At 34.2% G+C, this 22,739-nt stretch overlaps 3 protein-coding genes across 3 annotated transcripts; 1 reads left to right on the forward strand and 2 right to left on the reverse strand.

Annotated features, from left to right (window-relative positions):
• Positions 1-1,029: 1,029 nt before the first annotated feature.
• LOC134239205 (uncharacterized) lies at positions 1,030-21,709 on the forward strand. Its single transcript, XM_062721374.1, has 3 exons — positions 1,030-2,124; positions 17,665-17,811; positions 21,195-21,709. Exons 1-3 carry the CDS (start codon positions 1,920-1,922, stop codon positions 21,566-21,568), a joined length of 726 nt encoding a protein of 241 aa, XP_062577358.1. The 5' UTR covers positions 1,030-1,919; the 3' UTR covers positions 21,569-21,709.
• Positions 5,937-10,012, reverse strand: LOC134239191 (uncharacterized; the record flags this gene model as incomplete). The annotated part of the gene is made up of 4 exons (XM_062721363.1): positions 5,937-6,733; positions 7,699-7,886; positions 9,178-9,317; positions 9,485-10,012. Coding segments are annotated over 4 exons (1,653 nt in total), but the record flags the coding sequence as incomplete, so codon positions are not given.
• Positions 10,012-16,966, reverse strand: LOC134239193 (uncharacterized). Its single transcript, XM_062721364.1, has 6 exons — positions 16,801-16,966; positions 14,990-15,195; positions 14,629-14,725; positions 12,732-12,912; positions 11,623-11,708; positions 10,012-10,280 (listed from the first exon to the last, which is right to left on the reverse strand). The coding sequence occupies exons 1-6, from the start codon at positions 16,964-16,966 to the stop codon at positions 10,012-10,014; spliced, it is 1,005 nt and encodes a 334-aa protein (XP_062577348.1).
• Positions 21,710-22,739: the final 1,030 nt, after the last annotated feature.

The following is a 22,739-nucleotide window of genomic DNA, read 5'->3' on the forward strand; positions in this document are numbered from 1 at the left end:
TTTCATAAATGTCCTTGACCTAAGTTAAGCCCAAGGTCAAAAAACCGGTCAAAAAGAAGATGCATTACATTGGTACACTGAAATTGAAAAAAAAATTAGTACTCAACGGCTTCTGTTTTTATATTAAAGTTTTAACATGTTGTATGGGGTGGGTGGGCAAGAATATCAGGATATGCGTATATATACACTGTTTGTTAGGGTGTGAGTGTGGTGGGTGGGTATGTGTGTAAAAAATGAATTAAAAAATAGTTACAAAGAAAAATATCGAGTAGACCTGCGTGTTTTTATAACCTTTGGCGAGGCGATTACTACTATCAGAAGTTAGACATGTATCTAGTGTACACCTTTGCACACGCATACTTCTTTACCAGATTTGAATTTTGGTGTCCCGTGATCTTTGGGCCTAAATACACCTTTATAAAGATTGTAAGACAGATATTTATAAAAAAAAAAATATTCATACTCCAATAATTTACCTCCTTTTAGCTTTTCAACAGATATTTTCGGATGAATGACCATATATCTTTAAAATAACTTTATATTATAAAACCCAAATTAAACATGCTGTCATATGACATACACACATGTATACGATGTATGAAATTATCCCCCGTTTTCTACACCCTGACACCTACGTTTTGTAGTGGCTTTTCAAATGTTGAATTTTTCCCGTCATTGTCAGAAATCAATTGTCGCGATTTTGCAGGATCGATGGATTTGGCATTCAAAAGCAATTGTTCAGAAGATCAATGAAGTTAAATTGTCAATCTAGTGTTATCGGATTTTTTGGGGGGAGTATTTACTCTAAGATCAACGTATGTGCAGAGGTATCTTATTTATACAATTCAAGGTCTGTCCGAACAGATTAATTCTTGTAAATATCTTTATTTGATCAAATCAATTAAATAAACAAAACAAAACAAAAATTAGCTGACATTTTTTATTTGACAAAAATGTACTTAATTACATTTTAGTATTTCTTCTTTTATTTATCTGTTATCAGCTTCATCGTTCTTGATCGTGCACCGAGAAAAATGGGCGATATTCCGCATATTTAATTTGAAAGCCGCATGCGTTAATCATTGCAACAAATTAAAGAAGTTTAAAGTGTTAAGTGTGAGATAGAAGTCAATTTAAATAATAACATCGCGCCGATCGATGGCTATCATTTTCATAAATTTGTGTCAAAATTTCTTTCAATGCGAATCCCATCCCCCAATATTATTTCATGGCTTGTCGGTGCCCGTCAATGACTCTTCAACACGCTATACAATCAGATATAAAATTTGGCGAACTGGACTAAAGTTCTATACAGGCAAAAACAAATATTCAAATTTTCGACTTCTCGCTCTCAAGAATGTCTTAAACTGTTCGGCGGAGATGTAATTTATAAGAATTTAATGCCCCGCTTTTTCTCGGGCTGTTTTGAGGTTGTAATTTTTAAATGGGAAGTTTTGAAAGGTTGGGGGAATGATACTGGTTTACTTGTCGGCCTGTTATTTAAGAAGTTGTGATATTAAGGCCAGTAAAATTGCTGAAAGTTGATAACGGCACAAACGGGAAACTTTTGTCACTTTCGCTGGCCCTTTGTACGCTTTTGTGCCGACTTTTAGGCCTGAAGTTTACAGGATTAAATATCTGAAAAATGAGATAAGAATTATCATCGATGGAACATTTATCAAAAGAAGTTTTAATTACTCTGGGTTCCTTGATTGTGAACGCACGAACACAACCATTAAAGTCCCACATTATGAAGAAGACGATCTTCCGAAAATGAAAAATTGCATATTTTATATTTACGACGAAGACTTGAATTATACGAACGAAATTCACAACAGGACATTGTGGTAAATTTCAATCTACTTGACAGAAAAATCAACTGCGGGTGATTCAATGAAATACGATGGAATATTATTTCGATGGAGATTAAAAAACTGGTTTATTTCCTTCCGGGCCCGATCTTGATGTTGATTGGATTAATAATAAACCTTGTAAGTTTCAGCACCGCTCACTGGTCTAAGGATCAGGTGAGTAACGCAGGCCTGTGGAAGATGTGTTTAGGCCTGAGTCCCAGAGATAAAGAGAGACAGTGTTTTCATTTCAGTAGCCGGAGCCATCTGCCATGTAAGTACATTGTATACTGTGTCGGAAGCAACTTGAAAGGGGGTACATATACATCTATGTAAGTGCCTAAATGAATGTCGCGCAAAGGGCGCAGGGGCTACATTTGAGTTGCTTAAAATTTGAGATTTACAGCCACAAAACTAGGGCTTATCGACTAAGTTAATTTGTAAAGTTTTAATTAAGGCAATAATTTATACGAATTGAATCAATATTTAAAAAAAAAATAGCTGCTTGAGATGACGAAAGTATCTCATTTTCTTGCAAAGAGTATAAAAAAATCAAATAATGTTATATGAAGAACTAACGATCATGTTTCTATAATTATCAAATAAAAACTGTAATCAATTGAAATATAGATATATATTTACATTTTCAATGTCTTTGTCCAAGATAAAATTATAAACTGTAAAAATACTTTATTAAACACATAAATCTACTGGTTCATCGATAGGCGCGGTTAAAATAATCTCGTGCGGGGCGGGAAAAATAGACACAGAAGCGGGGCTTTGTACATAGCACGTGATTTTATGGAACCAAGAGCATGTAAATATAAGGAATAACTGTCAGATTTTTTTGGTATCATGATGATGATCAATCGATTGGTTTGCTTGATAATTTTATCCAAAATAGCCTTTATGCAAATTATCACACAAGCCATTGGATTGATCACATCATGAAACCAATAAAAAAAAGGCTGTTGTATCCCTTAAGGTGTTTGGCTTCTGACATTAAAAATAATTGAAAATGATTTTCTTCTTTTTTAATTGTAAGAATAAACATAATAAATTATTTTAAGCCAGAAAAATGCATATGAATATGATTTAATTTTCAAGCTATAGGTGTTCCTGACAAAGGGAGGTAATTCTCTCATTTTAGTAAAGAAAAAGACCAAATTTGTGTCCAACATATTTAATATTTATTTTAAACTATGAAATGTTTTCAAATCATTCCAACCTTTTGCTATCTTTTAAAAGTAGTCATAGGGAATATAAATATTGATAAAATAATAATGATAATTGATAGAAGATAAAATTTAATTCTTATCAAAAAGCACACACCCTCATACAAAAAAATGCCTTTTTTCCCTTTCACAGGGCTTATAAAATGAGCTTGGAAAATAAATTAGAAATAATTAACAAGTATTTTTTTTTCTATATATTTGTTACTTAGATGAAGTGCTTTCAAATGGTGTAAAAAATTGTATATCAATATGAGTTACTTTTAAAGATATTTTAACTTGAATTTCCTCTGACCCATTTTTCTCAAATTTTGACCAGAGGAAATTCGGATTGATTCTGTTTGCCTCTTCCATGATTTTGGGGGATTTTCTATTTGCCTAAATGAATAAGTGTATTGAAACTCAATCTTTTTCTTTAAAAGAAAAGGGACATTTCATTTTTTGGGGGACTATTTAAGACTTAGGGGAAAGAGGGGAGGGTGGGTGGGGGGGGGGGGGTTAATATCTATTTTCATGCCCACTCACATTACCTGAGGATAATTCTTTAATAGTTTGACTAATCATGGCTTTGCCTGTTCTGAGTTGAGAGAATTTTACAGACATTTCAAATATTTTTCTATGCATACTTTGCTCCACTTGTGGCCCATCCTTCCCCCAGGAATTATTGAATATAGGGTATGTAATGAAGCTAAATTTCACGTAAATGTCATCTTTTCTTCAGTGGTTCTTCAGAAGATTTTTGAATAATGCCACCAAAATTCTTAATTACCCCCCACTTCAAGAGGGCGAGACACTTCCTATGAACAAAGTTAAATCCCCTTAATTGAAATTGGGCCAGTTGGTCTTTCAAAGAAATAAAATATATCAAACTTTACACACCCCAGACAAAAGACCGATTGCAAGACAATCTTTGATCAGAAAAGCTCACTCGGGCTTCCGTGTCAGGTGAGCTAAAAACCACCACATAGTAATCATTTCACTATAAACGTTTCACAGCAAAATTCCAGTTATTGAAAATGAAGGGAATAAAAAAAAAGACTAAATGAATGTTTTGAACTACTAGTTGTACCAATAACAGCTAGTTTAATTTGCGTCATGCAATGTAAATCTCTCTTGATTTCATTGTATCAAACAAAATGTTCTTTATTCAAGATGAAAAATGATCAACTATTTAACTTTATTCAGATCCATGTTTCCTTGTGATAGAGATCTATCAAATTGTTACCTTTACAAGTAACATACCGGGGTACAACATTTTTATATACTGCAAACATTAGATTTTTTGTGCCTTTGACAGAAAACTGCTGTTGCTATTTCAAGAACATCGCTAACTTTATGACCTGCGTATTTATAAGTACACAATAAAAATTTTGCTAAAAATCAAACCTAGCCCGATTGTTGAAAAATAGATTACTGCCAAGTATAGGTCATACACAATATTAAACATTTACAGAATGTCTTTTCATATTCATTTGTGCATGTTTCAATTTAATATGCACATAGTCTTCTTCAATAAATATCAATGAACACCTTTTAATTTTTCATGTATGCTCAAAATATGGGTAATGAAAATAAATTGTTGTCAATTTCTAAATAAGGATTTATTTTGAATGGAAAGAAAATGTTTTGTTCAACTACAAACTACCTATAATAATAAACATTGAAAAAAACAATAGTTCATGGCATAATTATACCCCTGCTCTGAAGCACAGGGTTTATACTGTTTTTCTTTCTACACTTGTGTGTCTTTCTGTCAGTAACAAATTTTTGTCCAATTTTTCTCAGCAATCACTCATCATGCTCAATTGCTCATCACAGATGCTTTAAGTTTTAGCACACTCTTTCTTTAGCCATGCCGTATGTTGGAATTGGTTTTAGACGAATCTGATGTCAACTTCCTGATTATCTGTGCATTTGTCTGTACCACAAATAGTAAATTTTTGTCACAGTTTTCTCCAAAACTACTCATCACATTTGGAATTGGTTTTCGACGAATCTGATGTCAAATTCCTGATTATCTGTGCATCTGTCTGTACCACAAATAGTAAATTTTTGTCACAGTTTTCTCCACAACTACTCATCACAGTTGGAATTGGTTTTAGACGAATCTGATGTCAACTTCCTGTTTATCTGTGCATCTGTCTGTACCACAAATAATAAATTTTTGTCACAGTTTTCTCCACAACTACTCATCACAGTTGGAATTGGTTTTAGACGAATCTGATGTCAACTTCCTGTTTATCTGTGCATCTGTCTGTACCACAAATAACAAATTTTTGTCACAGTTTTCTCCACAACTACTCATCACAGTTGGAATTGGTTTTAGACGAATCTGATGTCAACTTCCTGTTTATCTGTGCATCTGTCTGTACCACAAATAATAAATTTTTGTCACAGTTTTCTCCACAACTACTCATCACCATTGGAATTGGTTTTAGACGAATCTGATGTCAACTTCCTGTTTATCTGTGCATCTGTCTGTACCACAAATAACAAATTTTTGTCACAGTTTTCTCCACAACTACTCATCACCGTTGGAATTGGTTTTAGACGAATCTGATGTCAACTTCCTGTTTATCTGTGCATCTGTCTGTACCACAAATAATAAATTTTTGTCACAGTTTTCTCCACAACTACTCATCACAGATGCTTGAAATTTTTTAGACATGAAATATGGTTGGATTCATTTTTGTACGAATCCATTGTCAATTAACTTTGTTTATTCCTGTCTGTCCATATTCACATCAGAGTGAGGGTATTACTAGTGAGCACTGGCTCACAGAAATCAAACAAACAAACAAACAACCAAACAAACAATAACATAGTTACATACAAAGAACATCATACAACTGCGTTACTGCTCAGATCTGAGAAAATCTGCAACAGAATCAATGATTTTTCTAGATTTTGTCACACGCACACTGTTATCTGTTATCTCTGTCAGCACATCCTGTACTCCCTCCCTACCATTTCTGCGATAAGCCAGTTGTAAGTGTGATAAGGAGAGTCCACTGCTGGCAATCTTATTTCCCATTCCATTCGAAATCACCTTTTGGTCCAATAAAGGCTTTAGTGTGCTCATTAGACTTTTTGTTGTGCTCTTGTGATGGAATATGGCAAAGGCAGAGTTTGAAGTGAAAGATGCAGCAAGTTTGACTTCAGGGGAAGGTCCTGTATGGTCCAACAATCTCTTCAAGGCTAAGACATCCTGTAATGAGTCATGCGCACTGTATTTGTCTTGTAGAATTTCTTCGAAGAGGTGTAACTGTGAGTATGATGAAAGGTTTGGATGCGAAATTTTGAAAAGAGGTAAGGTATCAATGAAACCAATGACTGCAGATGAGAATGCCTCCAAAATGTTTAATTTACTCAAAATGTTGAACAGCACAGGAAGGTCAAACACTTTGGAGTTGTGTCCAACTAGAACAGCATCTGACTCCGATTTCTTCATGAAGTCGATAAACTGGATCAGTGCATCCTTAATGCTGACTGTCTCAACTTCCTCATCATTGTGGTACATTTTATTGTTGACTACTTTTATTCCAGTAATTTCAGTAGCTTTTGAGGACATTGGTTTTTCTGGAATGATGTATTTGTTGAAAACCTCATCATTTCTAACTGCAGACAACTGCACAATATGAGAATCCCTTGCTAAAAATAAAAAACAAATAATTTAATTTTGATTGTAACGCATCATTTGATTGGATAAAAAATTAATCTAAATTGTATAATCTGGTTTGCTTACGTCACAATGACTTACATCAAATTGTATCAATCCGCTTGACGTTACGTTTAAAATATGAACTATTTGAAGGCGTTATAAAGAGAAAATTTGTCTTGTTTTATATTCTTGATGATTGAAAATTAAATCATAAGGAGTGAATTAAATGGCAACCCAAATTATACTGCTACAACCTGGGTTGGAGCAGTTTACGCTTTTTTATAAACCACTTTGAGGTTTAGAAAGCGTAAACTGCCCCAACCCAGGTAATACAGTATAATTTGGGTTGCTATTTAATTCATTCCTTAAGTAAATTCAAGTTTTTAAAATTAAAAGCATTAAAAAAAATAAATACAAAAATTGATATATTGTAAATGTATTATATTTAGCATGTATGATATTTGGCAGAAATTGACTTTTGAATAAGTAAGCGTAGATTTGATTTAGCGCATTTCTTCATTTTCTTCTTTATGTGTATATGTGCAAGACATTTAGCGTTGTACTTGATTTAGCGGTTGCTGCGTTTCGCCAAATCCGCTATTAGAATACACAGCCAAATGTAATCCGTTTACAGTATGCATGATTTAAAAAATTTTGAAACATTATAATAATAGTAACCCTCTTCCCCAAGACTTAACTCCTTCAAAGATGCTTGAATTCTTTCAGAATATGCAATTTCTTTTTAATCAGTGTCCTCAGAAGGAAGGGTAAAGTTTTGAAAGATATAAAACATGCTCAACTACTTGTACCAATACCGGAATTATGCAAGAGTCTCCATTTCTATTCGTTTTCTATGATAACTTTAGTATTATTCCTTCAAAATGCATACAAAAGAAATACCGGAAGAGGGCCATAACCATCAGCATTGACTTAACATTTAAATCTAGGTTCTTACCGAGTCCAGTAGTTTCCAAATCAAAATAGATCTCTTCAGCATTTAACAGCTGACTTGAAGGGAGATGATCATACTTTGGAATTGTTTTTGGAGCTGGAATTTCAACGATGTCAGAGGCCTGCTGGAGATCACATCCTGTTAAATAACTGATGCCTTCCCTTGTTTCTTTTGTAGAAATACTTTGAATTCTGTAAAGAAGATGTATACTGTAAAACAAATGATTCTAAACTGAGGTCTTACAAAAGGCCTAGCAAAATAAACAATCACCTAATGTACAGCTAATAAATTAGGAGTTGTAAATAAATGAAAATCCTGAGCACATCGGCAAGGAAAGAGCACAAAGTAGACCAGAATAGAAAAGTTATGGTACATGTAATTTACTGAAGGGGGGGCTTAAATTTTATCACTACTTAAGAATGCCTCCATATCAATACAGCATATAACTTTTTTAACATTTTGTTCGTATATATTACTTAGTAATAATTTGAATTTGATTCCCCACTGTTTCCCTCCCTACCACAAAGGATCAGGATTTAAACAAATTTAAATCTTCAATACATGAGGATGTTTACATTTCCATATGACTAAACATAGCTTCTCTTTTTTTTCGGGGGGGGGGGGGGATTTTTTCCCTTTATTTTCCTATGTAAAACTTTGATCCACCATGTATGATTTGAAAAAAAAAATTAATTCTACTTTACCTGAGGATGCTTCCATATTAATATCACCAATCATAGCTTTGCTATTCTTGAGAATTTTTTAAAAAATATATTGTACTGTAAAATGCAATTGTGGCCCCACCCTATCCCTGGGGGTCATGATTTAAACAATCTAGAATCTACACTACCTGAGGATGATTTCATTTCAATATCACTTATCATGGCTTTGCAGTCCTTGAGAAGATTTTTAAAGATTTCAAATTCTCTATATATTCCTGTGTAAAACTTTGATTGGCTATGTGGTCCCACCCTATCCCCCAGGGTCAAGATTTGAACAAACTTGAATCTACACTACCTGAAGATGATTCCATATGAGTTTCATCTTACCTGGCCCAGTGGATACTAACTTTGTAGCAAGTTTGGTTGAAATTGGCCTAGTTGTTCTTGAGAGGAAGATGGAAATGTGAAAAGTTAATGACAACAGATACATTTTTATCAGTAAAGCTCACTTGAGCTTTCCGCTAAGGTGAGCTAAAAAACTGGGTATGTAGGTAGGTAAAATTTTTATTTTAAGATTGCAGCAAAGCAATATGCCCTCCCTTCTTTGAAAAAAATATTTATCAAACCATGCTATTTATAACAAGCATACCGTAAATCTTTGGTGATTCAGAAAACAAATCTTAGTAACATGCAAGATATTAATTCCCACTTAAATTCATACTTATCATCATTCACTTGTTCTTGGTTTATTTTCATTTTTGAGGTTGACAAAAGGTTTTTTACACCTGACAAATGACAATCAAAGTATACTAGTACGTACTTCCTGGCTTTCAATTCTCTCCTTCTCCTTTTAAATTTCTGTGTCACTGAAATGGCCTTCTGTCGCTTTCTTTGCAAATCCCTCAGAATGCACTGTCGTCGAGTATAGTAGCCAGGAGAGAGGCCCAATTTCTTGTTAACCTTTAATAAGGATAAAAGAATCTATTATGTACAACTACAATGTACATACATATACAATACAATCTGCTTTTGATTAAAATTTGCAGAATTTTCAAATGTAAGAGATAACTTGAGTGGTTCAACTCAGATATGACACAATAAGCATGAAAAAATAAAAATTTACAAACCTTTACAAGATATCTGTGTCCAACATTTTTCTGGGCTACACATGCAGCAACTCTATATCTGAGGCTTGAAGAAGAGCTGTAATGATGGGTCTTTGGGGCTTTTGCAGACACCATTCTGTGAAAACTCTCATTGGACTGTGTGCTTCCTAAGCATGAAAGACGATCAGAATGACTTGCATATGAACTGAAGACTTCTTTCAGATCATCCTGAAGGAACCTATCTTTCAGGGGTTTTCCATGTGGAAGTGACTTGTACCTCAGGTTAGGGTTGTTAATGAAGTTGCACCACCTTGAGGAGCAGTGTTGGTGATCTCCAAATATGTGTAATGGAATTGATGAAAGGTCTTCTTTGATTTGAGAAGCATTTCCTTTTCCCTGTGCTATGGAGTAACTGAAGCATTTCTGAATGTACTTTATCACAGACAAAGTTAGAGATGAATGTTTTTTCTTCAAGGTAAACAAAGAGTTTGTAAACAGTTTCTTTAGATGATTTTTATCAGACAACTTCTTAATATCAGCATTGACATTTAAGCTTTCAGTCTTGCAATAGTGGTAGAGTCCTCATCTCCAATGATTCCATCAATGGTTATTCCTTTACTTTTCTGTAGATCTTGGACCATCTCAATAACCATATCTGCCTCCATGGCCTTTGAACTACCCTCCCAATTCTTTGAGCACTCATGGGCTGCTGGATTCTTGTTGGTTGATTCAGCTACACTGCATACTCTGCAATTCTTAGACCTCAGAGAGTATGACAATACTTTGTCGGAGAGAGGACCAACCATGGAACAATGACCTGAAAAATTACAAATTAGAAAAACTGTATAACTTATAGATGTATTCGTTGTTTTTATTAAAGCATTTTTCATGCATTTCTTAACTTAATAAAATGTATGTCTTAATACTTTGGCAAGGAAAATCAAACTCGATCACTGATGTTACATGTATGCATTTGGTAATAACCTTTAACCCCTTTAGTCAGCAATGAACCTGTGCGTCCAGTGCACTATAGCATAATTAGGTCAAATATTTATTTTTCATGAGGGGTGCTGTATAATTAATGCAAATCGTTCAACTTTAAAAAAGTAAACAGTTGCTATAAAACGTGTTTGCAGGATGCAATAGGGACCAAATTCCTACTTCTTTGAAGTTAGTGTTCTAAGTATTGACAATGCTTTGGTAAATAATGTTTCTAATAAGTGTCGTTAAAAATTGGTTGCGTGCCATAGAGCGATTAGCGAATACGCTAACTGTGTAAAATCACCTAATATTTTAATATTTTGATTTGACTCATTATGACTCTTAATGATTTTTCTCCTATATATATTCCCGTGTAAACATTATATCCTTTTTTGGCTCCATCATCCCACCTTGGGTCCATATTTCGAACAAAACTGAATATGCTTTACCTGCATGAGCAACATAACTATTCATGGCTGTTCTTTAGAAGAATATTTTACAATTTATATGGACAGTTGAACTTTGAGATATGTGTCTTTCTAAATTTATTGCATCTGTTTCGTGGGCATAAAATTTTGTTGTTTTGACATCAAAAATAATCTCGTCGTTGTTTTAAAACTAACCCTAGGTCTAAAAAAAATATGTTTGTTTCCTGTAACCCGACCGACCCATTCAAATTACCCCCCGGGTGAATTTTTTTTTCTGACAAATGGCAAAACTTCGTTTGATCAATCAGCTGATTCCATTTATTAAAAAAAGAAAATTAGCTTGTAGCTTAACTTGAGACATAAAATATGTCAACCTAGTTTACATTTAAGTTTGATTAGTTATAAAGAGTAATCATTATTATAACAACAATTTCCCCCTACAACTTTCTGAAGATCGTTTTCCGCCGCTAGGCAGCCATTTTGGATGCCATGTTGGGTGTCCACTGTAAATATGACACCTGGTATATTGAGTCCAGGGATGTTTGACAATTCATAAGAAAAAAAAAATCCCGACCTACCGACCCTTAATTTTTTTGGAATGTTACAGGAAACAAACATATTTTTTTTAAAGCCCTATTCAATATATAGTCATATAAAATTTCGTGTGGGATTTAATTTTGTTGGAATTTTGTTAACGGAATAAACAAAATTTAATTCCCCCGAATATTTGTGCTTTTACAGTATTTTTACCTGATAAACTATCATATGTCTTTCCGCTACCCCGTTTTTGCCATCCAGCATCTACAGCAACAACTAGTCCATTTTCGTTCATCTCTCTGAAAAATAGTTAAATAACAGACATCAGTTATTAACTGTGAACCTGTCTCCTTTAGAACACCCCCTAATGTGCATAACATTCTGCATATTTATCAACACAAATTATACTGCACATGACTAAACCTTATATTTATCAGTATATCAGATTCTATTAACTTGATCACTATCAATTATTATTAGGTATTCCCTATGATTTTCATTTGGGGATCAAAACTAAAACACGAGGCTCTTGGGGCTTGGGCCACAATACTCTAGGAAGTCACTGTCTCTGTCCAATCTAATTAAAATTATTTGTTAGATCCACTTGCATACTCGCTACACAAACATCTAACAACATCTCATTGAGGGTCATGTCAGAGGTCAAATTCTAATCAACCAATCAAATTGTCTCTTGCAAAATCATTGTTTATTTGTTGACGCAATTGAAGAAAATAAGTCTAGGGTTGTTCCAAATTTGAACTCTGAGTGACCCTCTATAGGATGTTGTTAGATGCTAGTGTAGCAATTATGCGAGCAGATCTAACATCTAATTTTGATTAGACTGTCTCTGTCACTCTTCAATTTTTTTTCTTCAATCAAATTTTCCTTTTTTAATTCATTCTAGGAATGAATTTAATAGCTACCCAAGTTATACTGTATATCCTGGGTTGTGCCAGTTTTGGCTTTCTATACAGCGAGGCTTTCATTTCAAAGCACTGGTTACACTATTATAACTTGGATAACTATGAAGTTAATTCCTTATAATTTAATTCTCCATCAATAAGTAAAGAAAATAAGACAATTTTTCCTTCAAAGATGCATGCAATTAGTACATACATGTATCTTATATGTAAAATTAAATGGGTTGTTATGTTTGTGACATACATGTTAGTAATTGTGACTTAACCAACACAGGTTATACCATATGACCACTACACATGTATGCTAGACACCCATTGATCTGATCAGAAAAGCTCTATTGCGCCTTTGGCTCATTTGAGCTAAATAGTGAGATTTAAACTGAATTTATATTGTTTACACACTCATTCATCATTTCCAGTTCCTTCTGCAAAGCATCAGACATAGACTCTGCAGCAATATCTTCAACAGCTCTGCCTATCTCTTTCTGTCTTTTGTCCAGCATGGCATGGCTTACAGGTGGTATATTCAGCTCAGAAAGGAGACTGTTGACTTGTGTTGCACCAATACCAACATGTACAATTGCTGTAAATACAAATTCATAAATGTAAAAAAGAAATCAATCTAATCACTTTAAACAAGAAGCTTGTGAAATACAACACTCATCTTAGTCTCCTTTATTTTCTCTCTTTATTACCAGAAATTAAAAATAGAACCCATACTTTTAACAAACTAAACCCCTAGGGGTAATGGCAACAAAACTTGAAATGATCTACATTAGGATGATTCAATATCAATATGATTAATACAGTAATAAGGCTTTGCTGTTCTACAGAGAATTTTTTCCATCTGAATAGTCAAGTGGTTTAGAGAACAAATCAAAAAAAGTCCCATTCTAACTTGTTATACCCTTTCTATGATGTGAATATAGGTTCTTTTGTGAATATACAGGCAGACACATGGATAAATAGGAAGCAGACATTGGATTTCTATAAAAGTGAATTCCATCATATGGCATATTGCCAAAACAAGGTGTGACTGTGTGGTAAAACACAAGAGTAAAACAGTATACCAGTACCCACTTCCCTCTCCTTTAAAGCATATTTTGAAAAGTTGACAGACAGATAAATGGAAAAAGATCAGAAAGCTGAAATGAGCCTCTGGCTTCAATAAGTTAAAAATAGCTTGCCTTCTCATCAAGTTTTTATTCTGAATTAAACATTATCAGGGGCGGATCCAGGAATTGAAGTTAGACGGGCAGGGTTCGACATTAACGTTAGTCCGTTAGTCTCAGACTAATAAGTCTCAGACTAATAAGTCTCAGACTAATACATTTTCATTTGGACTAATAAAAGTTGTGGCGTATTAGTCCGAATGGACTAATAAAGTTTTCTGGGGGAAAAAATTACCGAAGTTCTCGACAACTTTCACTGGAAAACCCGTATGTATTTTTAGCTTTCTTGCATCTTGGCGGAAAGTTATGTAATTCTGAGTCAATTCGGCACTTAATTTTAGGACTCATTGGAATGAAATTAAACATTTTAGGGATTATGATTTATCATGACTCATAAAGAAAGATGTCGGGCATTTGGATGTCGTAATCATTTATAGAGAATATGAGATTGGGAACACGATCCTAGTTCCTGATCAGGCAATTTCAACAAATATTGGTATAAAACATTTCATGTAAACGCATGCTTTGTTTATTACAAAAAAAGTATAAAAAGTACCTTGAAATGTAAATTCTATTGTTTAATTATATTTTTGACGGACTCATAAAATTGCCTGTGGACTAATAAAATTAAAGATACACTAGTCCGGCTAGACCAACGCCGAAAAATGTTAGTGTCGAACCCTGGCGGGTTGGGCGCCAGATTCAGGCAGGGGGTCTGGGGGCCGCCTTGAGGCAAAGCCCTGGTGGGGGAGTCTAGAGGTTTTGTAGGGTAAAAATGAGGTCTACCAAGTAGACATCAGAAACATTTCCTCGACAAAACTATGTTTTATGCTAACTTTGACAATTTCAGGGGGGGTGCGCGCCGGGTGTGCCCCCCCTTAAATCCGCCACTGATTATATCAATTTATAGATACATATACCTATTTACTGGCTATGAGGACAAAAGCAAGTTTATTGTCCCCCAAGACAGCAACAATTTCTCAAGGTGCGTCCAAGTTGCTGTTGAGGGGGACAACAAACTTGCTTATATTGGAATAGACAGGTAAAACTCAATCAGGCTCTTGTGACTTGACAATAATAAATATACATGTAACTGATGTAGGGGATGTGTACGTTAAACTTCTTACCTGCTGATAGCTTTGTATTTACATCCCACACTCTTCCATGTTTTTTCCCCGTTTTTACATGGTTAATATGATTACACTTTGTATTGCTGCAACAGACCTGAAATGTTAATGTAAAATCAATGAATCCCTAATTACAGGTCACTGTTCTAAATTCATTCACCATTAATGAAATCAAATGCTTGGGAAAAAAGAATTTAAATATGCATTACTTCAAATTACTTCAAAGAAAAAAATGTAACATCTTTCAAAACTAAAAATATGGATATATGGAATACTGCCTGTTTTATATGGAGAAAAATTCAAGGAAAAACCTTTCAAGGTTGTTTTTATACAAACTGTGCAAAAATTGGTGAGTTCATACCTTTAACAAAGAAGCTAAACCATATGTCAACACAGAAATAGTGTGTGAAAGTTGTAATGGTAAGCCACATTTACAACATCCCCGCAAGCCCTCAGCTAACACTCCAAGTTCTACTACTCTCCTCCCCTCCTTCCAATCCTCAGATGTAGTCACTTCTTCCCCATCCACCACCTCCTCTCTTTCCAGTATATTCAAATTTGGCAATTCTATGAATAATGAATAAAAATTATCACCATTACACATTCTTTATTATCTACTGTAACACATCCTGACTAGTTGACTGTTTAGATACACTTACTAAATTCCAAGAACCAGTTTTCAAAATAATTCATAGTGCCGATATACAACATATTTTTCCATATACCGATATTTCTCAAGATATTCTGAAATCAATCTAAAATATGATCTACTTTCTTTTACTCGACATTTGCTTGGGCCCCTGGTCATTCACATGTAAACAGACGGTGTATGAGGTGCAGCGAAGAGTTGCATAGCATTTGCAAGATCTTTCAACATTTTAAAGTTGATTTCTTACTCCAGATTGTAAGGTTAAGTAGTCTGTATTAATAAGTTAAAATCTGCATCAACAACTACACCGCCATTTTGATTATGAATGTAAAAGAAGCTATATGGTTGAACAATTTTTTCCCGTAATGCATTATCATGATTATATACCTTTCTATTTTCAAAACAATTAGACCGCTAACATTTTGTTTGTGACTTAGTAAGATCATATGATCCAATTAAAGAAAAATCATGTAAATCTCAAATTCAAATGAGCAAATATTCATTGAGTTTAGAATAGACTTTGGAGAAAATTTGTCCTGTCGTTCCCGCGTAACAATTAGTGTTGGGCCCATTGGCAAGCTGATGTCAATTAAAAAAATTTAGGTCAATTTCGGAATTGATTTCATAATATCTTAAGAAGTATAAGGAATTACGGAATGAAATTTGAAGGAATGAAGATTGTTTATATATGGATAGATATGGATAAAAAGTAAATTTGTAAAGCATTCAATTTAAAAGAATTTTATTGGTGAAAGTAGGTACCCTATGAAAAGAGTTCCATACCTTTATTTTTTTTTTAACACCTCAATTTTTTTTCTAAGTGATCTAAAGGCCTGTGGGTCAAATGAGTATATCTTTCATCACGTGCAGTGTATTAAAATAAAATACAGTAATTATCTTTGATTAGTATTGTCATGTAAGGTAAGACATCTGATTCAGCAAATGTAATTTTTTTTTGTAACAGCTAGGCCTAGTATATATATATTTTATTGAAATCCACATATAACATCATGTATATAGTTAAATTTATTATTATCAAATATGATTCAAATTTCCATGTTGCACTTTGATTACAATAGGCCATGTGGTTTTCAATAAAATACCCCCCCCCCCCCCCCCAAAAAAAATTATATTTTTAAAACTTTGTTGTCAATCAGCATGATCAGATGAAAACTTGTTTTTATCAAAATATATCTTTGAAAATTCAATTATATACTTGATAAAAACAAGTTTTCAATGTCTTAGTTATGTCATGTTGTTTTTCAATGAAATATTGAGAAAAATTCAATATCTTCTCTTTTGGTGCACATCTTTAACTATTATAATTTTTTTTTAAATAGCTACACGTAGTCATAGTTCAAAAAGTCTTTAGATTAGACCTGGTATATAAAATGAACATCAACAAATTCATGTACCTCCCTTTAATATTTCTAATATTTTTAATAGACCTATGTGTAATCATGGTAATTTAGATGCAGATATGAAAACGAGTCTTTTAGATTACGTATTTTACATGTACAAACCGTGATCGTGATCAACGCTGACAGGGGTTGCACTGGCGGAGTAATTGTGGTCTGTAAGGATAGCTCCCCTAATCCATCGAGTCAATTGCCCTGCAGATACTTTATCATATCTCTCCTTCTGCTTTTTTGAGACGAACCCATGGCGTCTGTACTTTGGTTTCACCATCTCAACCAAAGTTACCGCGCAGACCTTGACTTCTCGTCTGCTTTTTGTTTACATTATCGTAATCCGGTTCACATCCGCGAAATGTAAAATGCTTATTATATGTTTGTTTTCTGGCATAAAAAATCGTTATTATGTTACTTTCTATGGATGATGATTATAATTATTTGTAGAAACTATTAATTCTCTGCCGTATTGAATTCTTTATTATAACGACATTCAGACCAATTTCCGGCAGTTCGAGTTGCGCGGTGAATTCAATTTCGTCAGAAGCGAAACACCTTAAATCAATATCTGACATACAGCTGCAGATGCATGTACTTGTGTTTATCTTGATTAAAACTGAATATTACATATGCAGAAAGAATTATTAAGGTTCATTAATCCTCTGCTCACCCATGTAAAATGTTGCTTGAACATTAATGATTTTCCAAAAGAAATGTATTTTATAAGTAAAATACGAACAATTATAGCATAGCTTGCGGGGCAAAATTTGACAAAAAAGACACTTCAACTCGTCAAATCTATAAACTTAAGGAATAATAGACATTTATGTCATTTACAGTTATCTTTCTTATCAGAGTATCGATAAACCTTAAGTTTTAACTTGTTACCATGTAAATGGAAAAAATCGAATGTACAACATTTGACAAATTGAAATGCAATTATATTTAGATACACAAGTTTACGTTTGCTTTCAGTGATGACGTTCGTATGCAGTGCTTTGTCGACAGTAGGACTAATTTTGCTGTGCATCTCTACGGCTTGGTCGATACTCTCGTTCTTCCAAAATAAAAAGAGATCGCGTTTATGGACTCAGAAGTCGGGTACGCTGTGTTTAATTTCCGGTAAGTGAAATTCAAGTATCATGATTTATGAAATGTGTCAACATCTCTCACCAGAGGACGTACATGTATTATACGCTTCGCTACAGCACGTATAAATGGATCGATAACTCTCATAGGCGTTGGAAGCAAATTGAAAGATACATTGTACATGTAGGTCTCTTGGACACATGTAGAACACAGTCGAGGTTGTTTTGTCAGAGGTGGTCAAGAAGCCTTTATAGCCGAGGGGGGCTAAAAAAAAAGAAAAGAAAAACGAAGAACGAGAAATATGTCTATTGTCCTAACACGAAAATCCTATTTCGGGGGGGGGGGGTTGTTAGGTAGGATCGGACTTCTTACTTCTTACCGAACTTCTCTGGGGCTTTTTGGCGCAGTGGTTTGAGCGTCTGCTCTAAATTGCAAAGTATATAAAAACTTGATCCTTACATCGCGGGTTCGAATCTCACTGTTGGACGTGGAGACCTGTCCTTCGGATGAGACCCATAAACCGAGGTCACATGTCACATTAGGTGCTGGCACGAGAAAGATCCCTCCCTGCGCAATGGCCCTGAATGCCAAGTACATGTATAGGACAAAATTTGTAGCTTTCCACCAACAAGTGGTGGCGTCTCCATATGAGTGAAAAATTCTCGAGAGTTACGTTACACAACATACTATCTAATCCGAGATTCCTCTGACTCTAACCCCTGCTTTTATATTGTGACTTGTGCAGGGGAGAGTCAGAGCGGAGGCCATATTGACAAGCTAATTCAGAGAATTCGTGTCCCCCGCTTAGGGAAAAAGTCGGATCCCCCTGACTGAATTTGTAGAATTATTGAAGGTATACATGTATACTGAAGCAAATAAAATACATGTATGTCAATATGCATATAAAGATTTGATTGCTTATTCTTTATTATGTGTATAGAATTTTCTTTTTATATGGAATATTTATCGCACTGTAATGATGATTTTATAACCTCATAAATCTTTCATTTCACATGCTGAATACTATCATTTAGTAAAAAAAAAAAAAGAAAAGTATTTTAAAAAAAAAAATAAAAAAAGGATCGACCGAGATTCGATCCTGGGACCTCTCACATGTGAAGCGAGAGACATACCAATAGACCACGGAATCGCTTTACATGGAGTCAAGTATATGCAGAAGTAAAGTCACATACATGTATATATTCATGTTCGGTATTCTAAAAATTTTACACAATCCATGGTGTTTGATTTATTTAGCCTTTATTAAACAGTTCTAATAGATGTAATAAGAACATAAAGTCCGCCGAGAACCTGTTTTATACGCAATAACTCTCCTCATGCCCCTGTGCTAAAAATAGCGACATGTAATACTATAAATACTAATAAAACAAACGGGGCGGGGCACTTTGAGAGGGGTGAGAGAGGTCCTAGGGAGTTTTGGTATAAAATTATATTGCATAAGCTCAAAATCTTCTTGAAATATCGCCCGGAAATGATAGTGTTACACACAGACAGAATGTATAAATTTACGACCTTGAACTTTGACCTTTTTACCTCAAAATCAATAGGGGTCTTCATTAGGCCACAGGGAGTTATTAAGCAAAATTTCATAGCGATAGCTCAAATGGTTCTAGAGATATCGTGTGGAAACGAAAGTGTTATAACAGACAGAATTTGCTTATTTATGACCTTGACCTTTGACCTTTTGACCTCAAAATCAATAGGGGTCTTTCTTAGTCCATAGGGAGTTGCTATGCTAAATTTCATTGCAAAAGCTTAAAGGGTTCTCGGGATATCGTGTGGAAACGAAAGCGTTACAGACAGACAGAAAGACGGACGGACGGACGGACGGACAAACCCAAATTAATATCCCCCACTTTTCAAGCGGGGGACAAAAAGTGGGAATTTCGCGATACCAGTTGGTGTCGCAACTCTGCCTACCTTTTACAACTTTATTTCGCGGAGCTAACTCCCGAGACGCGAGAAATCAGTAAAACAATTATTCTCCTACTTGTTAATCGTCATTAATATGATGCTTTCGCCGTTTAAACGACCCTATCACCGACAAATGAAGCATCACTTGAATTAGGTTGTTTCCTCGCCATTCTCCTTCTTTGCGAATTCTCACTTTCAATATGGCCTCCGCTCTGACTCTCCCCTGCAAAAGTCACAATATAAAAGCAGGGGTTAGAGTCAGAGGAATCTCGGATTACATACAATCAATCACTTTATTTCTTATAATTTAATTTCATTGTAGTCAATAAGTTAATTTTTCTTCCAAAAATGCTTAGGCATATTTTAAAAGTAACGTCAAGCGCAGTAATACTCGTTGTGACGCAGGCAACGTATGTTATACTGTAAACGTATTACATTTGGCTCTGTATTCTTTTTAGCGCCTTTCGCGGAAAGCAGCCTCCGCTAAATCAAGTAAATCGCCAATGCTTTGTGTATAAAGGTTCATGTAATGCACATTCAAAAAGCGCTAAATCAAATCTACGTCAATCTGTTGAAAATTCAATTTCCGCCAAATATCGTACACGCCAAATATAATACATTTATAGTATACGATATAAACCAAATCTTTTATACAATCATATGACGTGTTCCAACTACAATAAAATAAAATTATTGATATTGAAAAGTATACGCACATTGATACATTTAAGAAAAATCTGAAATTATTTAGGCCTATATTGATTAATAACAATGTACAATAAAAATGTAAATGTTACATGCTATATGTAACTAAGATTAGTGTCTATTCATCCATATTCGTCATTTTGAACGCACGTGTCCCTGCACAAAAATTCAAGGACTTAATTGCATGCATTTTGTTATTAGGAATGTTAATTATTTAACGCATTTCCGTTGAGGTTTAATTTCCATCTTATCTTTATAGATAATTTCAAACACATCCTCAAGGACATTTATTTCACAAACCACGCCAAGTACCATTAAATAACACGTTCCTAATGATAATAATGTATCGTAGATAAAGAATTTGCTATTGAAGTTGGGAACAAAGGGCCAACAATTTAATTAAGAAAATATTATGTCTTTAAGAACTGAAAGTGCTTCATTTCTTCGTATCGCTAAAATATTACAATATTACGTAATCATTATTGTGTTGAAAGAACCTTGAATAAAAAACAGCCATCAGTGTATTTTATCTCCTCATTGTATGGATTATAAATTCTTGACGTTAAAATCTTTACTCACGCGAATTAGATTAATTTTTTATTTATCAGATAATCACAGTTATAGATATTTTTTTGGCAATTAAAAAATTGGCGAGGTTGTCAATTGCAAAGATATAGTAATATTTTTTCGTTATACTCATCTCAATAAATATTAAGTTAACTATTATATAAAGGGTTTTATAATTATAATTAACATATTTTTTTTTTAATTTGCAGTTGTGTTCAATTTATTTGCCCTCTGCATCTACGCTGGATCGTTCGAATCTATATCTTACGACATGATTCCGAAGTGGTCCGGAGTTTACGACATGAGCCTATCCTGGTCCTTCACCATAGGATGCATTGGAACGTGTTTATCCTTGATAGGGTCAACGATATCCATTTATGTGGCTTTAAAATTTGGAACAAATGTACACATTTCTACAAACGTTTCTCGAGTCCCCCCTCTGCAAGTTCATCCGCCTCCCAGCAGTCGACTATCTTCGCCACCTAGGTTCGGGACTCCTCGGGTTTCTTCGCCACTTCCGTTCAGCACCAAAGCGTATTCGTCTCATTCAAAACGGAACATTACACCAGTGAATATTTCATGACAGCAAACTTATTTTGAAATAGAGCAGTGATTTTTTTAACTTTGTCCTTATATTATGGTCATCTTTATCTATTCTGTTTTTTAAGATTTTGAGATTTATATTACGTTACATTTAATAGTTAATCTCTGCCGTTTTTGATAATTATACATAATATGTTAAAATAATGTCCTCATTTCCACAAAGAAAAAATATTATATTGCAAGGACGTTTAATTTTTTATCATTCATTTGTATTGTCTATTAAATTTCTTACAGCGTCTTAGAGTTTACACACAAAGTTGTCTATATTATATAACATGTATTTGTAAGAGCAAAGCGTGACCGTGTTACTTCGAAAGAGTTGTCGATCTTTTACAGTGTATTTGTGCAAGGGGTCAATGTACAATGGAATTTGGATACATGCTTGCACTTCAACTCTACTAGGTAAACCATAGTTTCTTGTACATAAAGTACTATATTTTGCAGTGGGGTGCATTCATTTTTAAGATTTTATTCGAAATGTAATTATCTCAAATCTGGTTATCTCATGAATGAAAAATAAAAACTCGGCAATGAAGTGTATAGGGATAACGAACAGTATAATGTTCAAGCTCAAAATCTCTAAAACAATACAAATGTTGTAGCAAACACACGCACAGACCTCTTTAGATATCAGAGGTGGGATCAGGTGCCATGGGGGAGAAGGCATCCCCTGACGAATAGTCACACCTGCTGCTCCATGTCATGATCGGGAAATAACGAAAAAAAAAATCATTCGACAATGCGGTGTGGTAATAATGGCAGAAAAGTTAGTATGTATAACGTCACTCAGCATTTGATTTAATTATAGATTGTATTTTGTGACAAGGTCAATGTATCGACAATTGAACTTACGAGATGAAGACCAAGACTGCTGATAATCTTGTTTCCTCAACATGTTTGTCAAGAACCTATCCCGATTTAGAGTCTAGAGTAGTCTTATTCCATTTTAAAATAGTTATTTCAAAGATTTTCTGAAAAAAATATTTTCATTGAATACTCTATATTATACTGAAAGGTTTCCTCTTATGACAAGTATTACTTATATAACGTATAAATGACAATCACTTTGACCTCAAAAGTCGTCGCACCCAACATTGACAAAATTAGCAAAAACTAAATAAGCTAAGCATGAACGGCGAAAATTAAAGGAG

The sequence above is a fragment of the Saccostrea cucullata genome, unplaced genomic scaffold (genome assembly GCF_032062105.1).
Source record: "Saccostrea cucullata isolate Sc308-1 unplaced genomic scaffold, CSIRO_AGI_Scuc_v1 ctg169, whole genome shotgun sequence".
Taxonomy (NCBI): Eukaryota; Metazoa; Mollusca; class Bivalvia; order Ostreida; family Ostreidae; genus Saccostrea; species Saccostrea cuccullata.